Here is a 10,728-nt window from a genome sequence, read left to right as displayed (position 1 = left end):
TGAGCATTTGCCCATATACAAGTGCTCGGGCAAATGCTCGGTATCGGTACCAATACTAGTATCGGTATCAGGACAACCCTAGTAACCTGTAATGTTTAGTAGATGGTGTAGCTGAAATAATGCCTGTAATGCTAAAAGCTTCATGAAATATGGTTGTAGTTCTGTCTCTTGTTGTCCATCATGAGGTTTAATCAACATGATGGATAAAATGGTACATTATGTCAAATATAACTAAAAGTTGTATATCTAATGTAGCTGTGATAAAAGCCCTGTCCAAGTTTTCACCCTCTCCCCCATCCAACCAATTGATATGGGGTAAAATGGTGGGGGGTGAATGTAGCATCCTCTACCATAGGTAGGTGCTAGAATGAGGATTTTTTGTATGTTCTGTCAGTACAGGTAAATTTAAGCAGGCCTATGCTGCAAGCTAGGCCTGTTTGTTTTTGATCTGGGGGCAGGGAGTGGTTAGTGTAGCAGTGAGTGTGAACACATGTACTTTGGTTCTGAGGCGCCTCCCCTGCTTCCAGGGAGAATGTTCTGGAAGAGGGGCAGGGCCTAGAACTGGAGTGGCAGGCAGCTCATGTGAGGAGCCCTGACCAATCCCCAACTGGAATTGGCAAGGGGAAGGCCTCCCATATAAGCTGAGGTAACAGGCCACTGGGAGGAGTTTTCGGCTGAGAGAAGTGGAGAATGGAGTACTAGACGGCAGCAGCAGAGCACCCCCATCTGGGGGGGGGGTGCACCGATTGCGGGAGGAGGCTCGGGAGAGCTGTGAGGGAGCTTCACCCTTACACGGTCATGGGTGAAGTCCTCATCATTACATGGTCATTGATGAGGAGATCCTGGAGCAGAGGTGCAGGAGAAGTTGTCGGAATGTCCGGTCCGGTTAAGTTCTCCATCATGGACTCGGGGCAGAGAAAGGTTGGTGAGTATACCACAGTAGAGTGCTGGATGTGGAGACATGCCAGGGAGTCTGTGGGGGAACTTCATCCTCACAAAGTCATGGATGAAGTCCTCATTTTTACACGGTCATTGATGAGGAGTCCTGGAGCAGAAGAGAGACTGTGGGGAATAGTATCAAATCGATGCGGCCCGAAGGCACAGGATTTGCACGTTGGACTAGCTGGGAACAGTAGTCCACCGTTCAGCACATGCTATTAAACTACTAGGCCTCTGGATAGAGGTACTGCAGGCTTCTGGCCTAGTAGCAGCAACCAATCAGAGTGGGTTCTTTTGCATATAGAAGAGGATGTGACAAGAAACATAATGTGCTACAGAATAAGTTTGTGCAGGAAGGAAGGATTCCTGGGAGCAATAGTCTGCAGGAATTACGCAGAGGAGGAGCAATAATCTGCATGGTGATGCAAGGAAAAGACTGTAAATGTTAAATATGTGCCTCAGTTCTGCGAGACTCAATTGAAGTTCTAATTTACAAATATGATGGGAAAGTAATTTGATTTATGGGCATCCCATATACCCCTTTCTTCAACCAAGTTATATCCCCCCAATAAACACAAACAAACAAAGCAAATGACTGTTCATTGTCTCAGAAGTGATATATGAAGGTCAGGAAGCAGGGTGATATGGTGGATGTTAGTAACTAGTGGTAACACACTGCTACATATCTATCTATTGCGACAGGGCTTCAGGGTGTCTATTTGTAGTGAAGGACACTGGTTTCACTGTTTTCTGCAGGATTGGTAATTCCTGGATTGGGTTCTGCAGTCCAGTGACATTGAAAAGTCTTGGAAGGGAAGAAGCCTCTAACCCTGTGCCCGCATCCTCCACCAATTAACAAAAGGAACATGATCTGACACCATATCAATTCATCCACAGTGTTACCTACCTTGTTCCTTTTCCAGGCTAAACTTCTTTGACTTATCTGCATGAAGTGAAACACACAGATAACATGTACAGAATAATACCATTGAAAAAGTGCAGTGCATAAACTCTAGTTATGAGTCTAAACATAATTAATGAGTTACAATGCATTAATAACAATATAAAATAATAAACATATAGATACATTCCATAAAAAGTCCAGAGAGTACACCGTGAAATGTACTACAATATACACCTCAAAACAATGTGAAGTGAGTAGAAAAAAGTCCCAACTAAAGACTCTGCGTTAGATTGGAAAGAAATCCCGGGATAGCCAATTTGACACCCAAATCCACACCAGAGTCTTACCAGAATGCCAGTGACCCCCTTATTTCGTAATCCTGTGTCAACATTTTCAGTTGGTGCAGAAACATGAGGCATGCACTGCACAGGTTTATGCATGACTTCTGTCTGTAGTGTGAGACCTGACACTTCCTGTAATGAAACTCCTTGCTGTAGTGCTTCTCTACCCTGATTCCTGTGCTCACTCATTGAAGTGCAGTTCATATTTCACAGTAACATTTTTAAACATCATAATCAAATATGAATTATTGCCAGTTAAGGAAGATTACTGTTTTGTTTAGTGATTCATCTATTGTTCTATTAATTGTGACAGGGCTGCACTGTGTCATGGGGTCAGAAAGGGTATATATTGCACAGGGTTCTCACAGATGCAGGTTTAGGGGCTTCAGGGTTTCCATTTATAGTGGAATTCCAATGCACTATTCCCAACACACACGTTCCTGTATAAATGGCTGTGAGTATAAGTGGGTGCCGAAGTGTCCACCATCTGGAACCGTGTCAAGTCAGAGCAAAAGAATGTCACCAAGAAGCGGACGTTTGTTACCTGGGAGGTGAAAGCTTGGATACATCTATTCCCGATCCAGGTATCCTGGTGAAAACAGAATCACCCTCCACTATAAATAAGAGCAAAAGAATGTCCCAACCACACCAAGGTTCTCCAGACTGGGTCCTAAGCTTTTATCAACAATCACACTTTTACAGCAGAGTGCAATGTTTCAGAGCCACACAGCACCCCTTTCATCAGGTATGTGACGTCACATGTGTCACATGCCTGATGAAAGGGGTCCTTGATGACTTCAAAATGTTGCAATCTGATGTAATGATGCGATTGTCGAGTAAAGCTTAGGACCCACTCTGGAGATCCTTGGTGTGCTTATGCATAGTGAAGGATACTCCTGTTTTCTCCAGGATTGGTAATGGATTGGGAACAGGTGTATCCAAGCTTACACCTCCCAGGCAACAAACGTCCGCTTCTTGGCAGGGCACTCAGCGTGAAAAGGTCTCCACAACCTCCATCACTGGCAAAGAAAGGGAAAAGGTGAGTGCCACAATCATCTAAAAATGATTCATTATTACAATGCTGCTAAATACATAGCCCCAAAAAAAAAAAAAAACACCTTTCAGACTCTAGGCCTTATGGCTCCTGGATTGGGTTCTGGAGTCCAGAGACTTTGAAAAGTCTTGGAAGGATGAAGCCTCTGACCCTGTGCCCGCATCCTCCACCAATTGTGAAAAGGGCCGTGGTCTGACACCAGGTTTGTCACAATGATGATGATGATTATTTCCATTCTTCTCCTCTTGGAATGTATACAATGTATCTTTTTCTCCATTTAAGGGAGAAAGCATGTTCATGGGTGGGTTTTCTTGAGTGATCGCTGTGATGGCCAATCACAGGCTATAACAGTGCTCACAAGATTGAGATCTGGTCCTCCCACCTCCCAATCACAAGTACAAGACAACTCAGACACTTCTTGTTTAGTAGATGTCAAAGAGTTAAACCATCCGACAGTTTATTTATTCTCCCAGACCCTATAATTGAAACTCCTTGGTCTGGTGTGGCCATTATGAGTTCAAAAATAGCATGTGATTGGCCAACACTGTGATGTATGTAATGTAGATATGGGCCGACAATGATTTTTACTCACATACACATTATTAATAATGAACTTTTGTATACCCAAGAAGCACTTGTTGGACACTAACTGAAGTTAAATGCCCCCCCCCCCCCCCCCAATTTACAAACCATTTATCATTTTCCTTCCACTTCACAATAAAGTGTTGGTCTATCCACAACCCCCCGAAAAATACATTTACATTTTTGGTTTTAACATGACAAAATGTGGAAAATGTCAAAGGGTATGAATACTTTTTCAAAGCACTGTAATTGCCAAAACAAAATCTCCCAATCTACTTTGTTTCTCCAGGATAATGGATAAAAAGATACATCGCATCCTAATCAGAGGAGAAAAACAAAATGCACATACATACATAGCTGTGAAAAAGTATTTGCTCCCTGTTTTTTTTTTTTGCATACTCGTAGCACTTAAATGATTCAGATCAAACAAATTTTAATAGTACACAAAGATAACCCGAGTAAATAGCAAAATGCAGTTTTTAAATGATTATTTCATTTATTAAGGGTAAAATTAAAAACTGTCCAAACCTGTCTAGCCCTATGTGAAAAAGTAATTGCCCCCCTCGCTAAATTATGAATGAACTGTGCTTAACCACATTTTTTGAAAAGCTGCGTTAAATTTCACTTGCCACACTCAGGTCTGACTACTGCTAGACCTGTTGAATCAAGATATCACTTAAATAGAAGTTGTCTGACAAAGTGAAGCACACTAAAAGATCTAAAAATGAAACACATGCTGCAATCTCAAAAAAATCAATAATTGTGAAGGCTTTGGGACTCCAGGGAACCACGGCGAGAGTCATTATCCACAAATGGAGAAAACTTGGAACAGTGGTGAATCTTCCCAAAATACCTCCAAGAGCACAATGACGACTCATCCAGGAGGTCATAAAGTAACCCAGAACAACATCTAAAGACCTGCAGGCCTCACTTGTCTCAGGTAAGATCAGTGTTCATGATTCTCTAATAACAAAGAGACTGGGCACAAGGGGTGTCCATGGGAGAGTTCCAAGGCCAAAGCCACTGTTTACCAAAAAGAACACAAAGGCTCGTCTCACATTTGCCAAAAAAACATCTTGATTATCCCCAATACTTTTGGGCAAATATTCTGTGGACTGGTGAGACAAAAGTTGAACTTTTTGGAAAGTGTGAGTCCCGTTACATCCGGTGTAAAACTGTCACAGCATTTTATAAAAATAACATCATCTCAACAGTCACACATGGAGGTGGTAGTGTGATGGTCTGGGGCTGGACGACTTGCAATAATTAATGGAGCCATGAATTCTGCAATTTACCAGAAAATCCTGCAGGAGAATGTCCGGCCATCAGTTCATGACCTCAAACTACACTTGGGTCATGCAGCAGGACAATGACCTGAAACACACCAGCAAGCCCACCTCCGAATGACTCCAGAAACAAAAACAAAATTAAGGTTTTGGAGTGGCCTGGTCAAAGTCTGGACTTAAATCCAATTGAGAAGCTGTGGCATGACCTTCAACAAACCGTTCATGTTACAAAACTCTCCAATATGGATGAATTAAAACAATTCTGCAAAATTGCAAAAAAAAAAAAAATTGACATCAATGTGAAAGACTCATTGCCAGTTATTGCAAATGCTTGTTTGCAGTTGTTGCCACCAAGGGTGGTACAAGCAGTTATTAGGTTTAGGGGGGCAGTTACTTTTTCACATAGGGTCAGGCAGGTTTGGACATCTCTTTTCCCTACAGGAAGTACCCAACATTTTAATTTTACTGGTAATCTGGAGTTGCCAAGAGGTCTAAAGTTGACTTCTTACCTCCCTTCAGCCACTGGATGAAATCCTTGTACGTGTCTGTAAAATAATACATTCTGTTATATTATCTATTATATATATATATTATCATTCTGTTATATATTGTGTTATTTTGATTTGTAAAAAATGGTGCTATTAACATCCAAGTAAACTGGAAGTGATGTCATTGCTTCCAGGTTACTATCATGAACAGTCGATCAAAGGCAATCCTGGCTTTGCTTGGCTGTCTGGCCAACCAGCAAAAACACCAGCTGGACACTTGGGTCATCCGGTGGGATGGGAGAGCCCAAGAATGGCATGGAAGGTGGTCGTCTGGCCAGCCGGCAGATGCACCAGCTGGTCGCTCGGGTCACCTGGTGGGACAGCAATTGTAATAGCAATTGAGCAGATAGTTGGCCGCTTCCGATTGCTATTACAAGAGAGCTGACCGCTGGCTCTAAAAAAACGGCATCATCCCGGTATAACCATTGAAATCCCAACATTGTACGGGTACGTCACTGGTCATTAAGTGGTTAATTATTGCCCGTTAAGGCAGATTACTGTCTAATTTAGGGCTCTATCTATCTATTGTGACAGGGCTTCAGGGTGTCTATTTGTAGTGAAGGACACTGGTTTCACTGTTTTCTGCAGGATTGGTAAGTCCTGGATTGAGATCTGGAGTCCAGTGACATTGAAAAGTCTTGGAATGGAAGAAGCCTCTAACCCTGTGCCCGCATCCAGTGATGTAATTAACGGAGTTAAAGTAAACGGCGTTACTTAACGCAGTTACTTTAGAAAGTAATGAGTAATCTAACTGATTACTCTTCCCCTCATGGTAACGGGGTTCCCATTACTTGTATGGCGTTACCGCAATTACATCTTTTGCCACTAGGGGCGCACCCGCCGCGGACTGCGGAGTGCTCCGTGGCCTCGGCCTTAGGAAAGGCCGTGGCTTTGGCCTAGCTCCGGAACGGCGGCCATCTTGGTGCACCCACCAGCCGTTTACAATGTGATTGACTTCAACAAACCATTCATGCTACAAAACTCTCCAATATGGATGAATTAAAACAATTCTGCAAAATTGCAAAAAAGATTTGACAGCAATGTGAAAGACTCATTGCCAGTTATTGTAAATGCTTGTTTGCAGTTGTTGCCACCAAGGGTGGTACAAGCAGTTATTAGGTTTAGAGGGGCAGTTACTTTTTCACATAGGGCCAGGCAGGTTTGGACATCTTTTCCCAACAGGAAGTACCCAACATTTTAATTTTACTGGTAATCTGGAGTTGCCAAGAGGTCTAAAGTTGACTTCTTACCTCCCTTCAGCCACTGGATGAAATCTCTGTACATGTCTGTAAAACAATACATTCTGTTATATTATCTTTAATTAAATAATATTAAATACAATAAAAAAAACACAATACTCACAATGGGCAGTTTATATTGGGGGGGGGGAGGGCTCTTTCTGATTATTTTTTTCCATTCCCTGTCACCATTCTTGTCTAGTCCATAATGACATGACCTGACCCCGGTATCTCACATATCCAAGGAGTCTACGGGAGTCCATGTGCAGAGCATGTGCCAAGGGGCGGAGCTCACATGTCATTGGGGGCTGGGCTGCCTGAACCCAGAAGTAGAAGCTGGCTGAGGAGGACCAAGATGGCAGGCAACCTGGTGCAATTTATTGTGAATAGCTGCCCAGTGCACCTCCCAAAGGCATATACACTGCAATGCAGCACGGTGCCCTGTGCTTTGCCATGCCATAAAATGAAGCCTGCCCCATTTCTGCATGCATTGCTGTGAGTTTCAGCCCATTTATAGTGCATTGACTGTTCAACTCAATGTAAGGCGCTGTTACACGCATCAACGCATGACAACACATAGGTCCTTATCTACATAACTATATTAGGGACTGAGAAAAATGTTGAATCCATTAAGCCTCGTAGACGCGGTACAATTGTTGGGAGGAGATTGTCTGTTGACAGACTGTTGTTCTAAAATGTGGCCGTTAGTACGTTCCTTCTAACAATTGTTGTCCAACTTTCAGCCAACAAATGTTGGATGGCAGGCTAGTAAATTTTTGGCGGACAGCAGCTTGTTGTCTGATTTTCGTATCGTCAGTACACAAGTCCGTCACACAAAAGTGGAAAGTACAAACACGCATGCTCGGAATCAATGCTCACCAAAGACAAAATTAGCAGAAGGGGCCCAAAGGGTGGTGCTCAAGAGCTGAAATTCCTTGTAGTACTTCACTACGTTTGTGTTTGTTGGCTGACAATTGTGTACCGTTAGTATGCAAGACAAGTTCCAGGCACACGCCTTCGGACAAAAATCAGATGCTCGGTTGGCCAACAGTCTGATCGTGTGTACGAAGCTTTAGAGTGACAACTAAGAAATTAGTACTTCTAGAAGTTGAGGGCAGCAATCACACCCAACATAGGTATCTTGGCACATATTTTCTTTAAACACTCTGAGGATATGTGTGGGTGGGGCTGGAAATTGGCCAAATTGGAGGAAAAGGTTAAACAATTCTTGTATTTTTGGGAGGTAACTGAACAGTCAATGAGGCAACTGTAATTTGAGATCACTAGCACTGGCACAATGGTGATAGTAACTGCAGCAAACCATTCCAAATACTCTTGAACCAGAACTCAGTCTCTTTGGCGATACAAGTACATTTACAGTAACGTTGGAGGCTTACAGTATCTCTCAGTACTGCATATGTCTCAAACGTCTGGCCTACATTACCGGGCGCTGCATCTGTAAGAGGGGTGGCCGACTAGTGATGTGAAGACACAAACAGCTGTTGAGAAGACTTGCCAGAGCTTAGAAATTTAGTCTTTACGGTGGTGAACAGTGAAGCTTGCAGCGTTGTCCATAATCTTTCCCTCCTCAAGCAGGAACCTTTCCCTGAGGCCAACTCACTGCCCCTGACAAGCATGGTTCCTCTTCCTACACTAGCCCCATGCACTAATGCATGCCAAATGTAATAAGGAACTGCTACCTATTAACATTGCCAACACTAAAGATGGCCGCTGAGCACATCCAGCGTTACCGTGTCCAAACACACCACTGCTCCCCTGATAACTCCTATGGAGCCTCAGCCTACAGAGGAACAATGTTTCTCTCCTCAAGCACAGCAGCACAGTAATTAGTGTCACCTACAGCAAGGAGGATGAATTGCACCTGCCAAGATATGGTTCTTTATTTCACCCATGTGACTGTCATTTTCAAATGTAAGTGGACTCAGAGACTGAAAATAACTGGCATTTTATTAAAAATATGAATGTCAATTGAGTCATTAGGCAGGTGTGAAGAAATGCTATAAATGAAGAATGCTTTCAGAAATAAAAGTGTTAATAGATTATTTTCATCAATTAACCAAATGGAAAGTAAATGAAGAGAAGAGAAATCCTTGACTAGACTTGCACACAGATTTTGAATTACCTCAGCAGGTAGGTTGTTCTATGTCTATCTTGGAGAACGAAGCACAGATCTCTGTGGGTGTTGGATGCCTCCGATCCTTCTGTCTCTTCATGTCATCCCAAACAGACTCCATGATGGTGAGATAAGGACTCTGTGGGGGCCAAACCATGACTTCCAGCACTCCTTGTACTTATTTACACTGAAGATAGTTCTTAATGACATTGGCTGTATGTTTGTGGTGGTTGTCCTGCTGCAGAATAAATTTCCATCCAATCTCCTCCCTAACGGTATGGCAGAACACCAGTGATCCTGACCAAATCTTGCCCCAAACCTGCAAGGAACCTTCACCATGCTTCAGTTGTCTGCAGACACTCAATGTTGTATCGCTCTCCAGCCCTTCCCCCAAAAAACTGCCTCCTGCTGCAGACAAATATTTCACATTTTATACATTAGTCCAAAGTGCCTGCTTCCATTTTTCTGCCCCCCTCGGTTCCTAGGTTATCTTACATAGTTGAATCACTTAGCCTTGTTTCCACATAGGAGGCTTTTTTGCCACAATTCTTCCATGAAGACCACTTCTGGCCAGACTACTCCAGGCAGTAGGTGTAGGTACCTGGGTCCCACTGGTCTCCTCCGGTTCTGTGCCGGTGGCAGTGCTGGGCATCATCCAATGTGGAAGGGAAGAAAGCGTGATGTGCCTTTCATCTGCTTCATACAGTTTCCTTGGCCGACCACTGCGTCTACACTCCTCAATATTGCCTGAACAATGGTTTCCTCAATGCTGGTCAAATAAGGCAGATACTTATCCATCATGCCGTACTATCAGAGAGGCCCCAACTCTATTCTGTAGTGGACAACCACCCAAAGCATCCAGCCAATGTCATTAAGAACGATCTTCAGTGTAAATAAGGAATCTTAAAAGTGATGGCTTGGCTCCCACAGAGCCCTCAGTATCATGGAGTATGTCTGGGATGACATGAAGAGACAAAAGGATTTGAGGGAGCCGACATCCACAGATCTGTGCTCAGTTCTCCAATATGTTTGGAACAACCTGCCTACTGAGTTCCTTCATAAATTGTGTGCAAGTCTACCTTGAGGAGTTGATGCCGTTTTGAAGGCAAGGGGCAGTCACACCAAATAAAGCTGTCATAGAGATTTTAGTCGTCTATTATTATTATTATTATTAATTGCTGCATCAATTAGTTAGAGAGGAGTTGGCTGTATGGATTGTCAAGCCGGGAATCCCTTCTTGTACGGGAGGTTTAATCAGTAAATGTTGAACACCTACCATGAAAGAATAACCAAATCCAATCAGCACCGAGTGCACTTCCCCACAATCCTGCAGAGAAAAAAAAAAGACAGAATTAGTGCTGAATACAATGAGGATCGGAGTTATGAATTGAATGTATAGTATTTATTAGTCACATAGCCATATACACATTCATATTCTTTAACTATGGGTTTTCTCTCCAACTGTCAAGGACACTTATATCAGGGTTATTATCCATAAGGAAAATCAGGATTGCGTCCTCTTATGTTGTAGGATGGAGCCTACCTAGGTTCAGTTTGAACCTTGGCTGTTTGTAAGATTGGTCAAAGGTCCCAAATATTTCCCTTCACCCCCCTCCCCCCCATGCTCATCCAAAGCTGAGCATTATATGGCTGCCAAGCAAGTTTGCGGGTGCTGGCACCAATTGGGTCCTTAGCAACCATC

At 43.2% G+C, this 10,728-nt stretch overlaps 1 protein-coding gene across 1 annotated transcript in view; it reads right to left on the bottom strand.

Moving 5' to 3' along the window:
• Window positions 1-10,728, bottom strand: part of LOC143973621 (cytosolic phospholipase A2 gamma-like) — a 67,519-nt gene that overhangs the window by 22,582 nt on the left and 34,209 nt on the right. The window contains exons 9-11 of the mRNA XM_077474475.1: window positions 10,303-10,353; window positions 6,905-6,940; window positions 1,847-1,882 (exon numbers count right to left, since the gene is read on the bottom strand). Coding sequence (XP_077330601.1) covers window positions 1,847-1,882; window positions 6,905-6,940; window positions 10,303-10,353 — 123 coding nt within the window. The remainder of the gene's footprint in view (window positions 1-1,846; window positions 1,883-6,904; window positions 6,941-10,302; window positions 10,354-10,728) is intronic.

Source organism: Lithobates pipiens, unplaced genomic scaffold (genome assembly GCF_037356315.1).
Source record: "Lithobates pipiens isolate NorthernLeopardFrog02 unplaced genomic scaffold, aLitPip1_a1.2 Scaffold_87, whole genome shotgun sequence".
Classification (NCBI taxonomy): Eukaryota; Metazoa; Chordata; class Amphibia; order Anura; family Ranidae; genus Lithobates; species Lithobates pipiens.
Note: the sequence above shows the minus strand (reverse complement) of the source record. Positions and strands in the feature narration are given on the sequence as shown.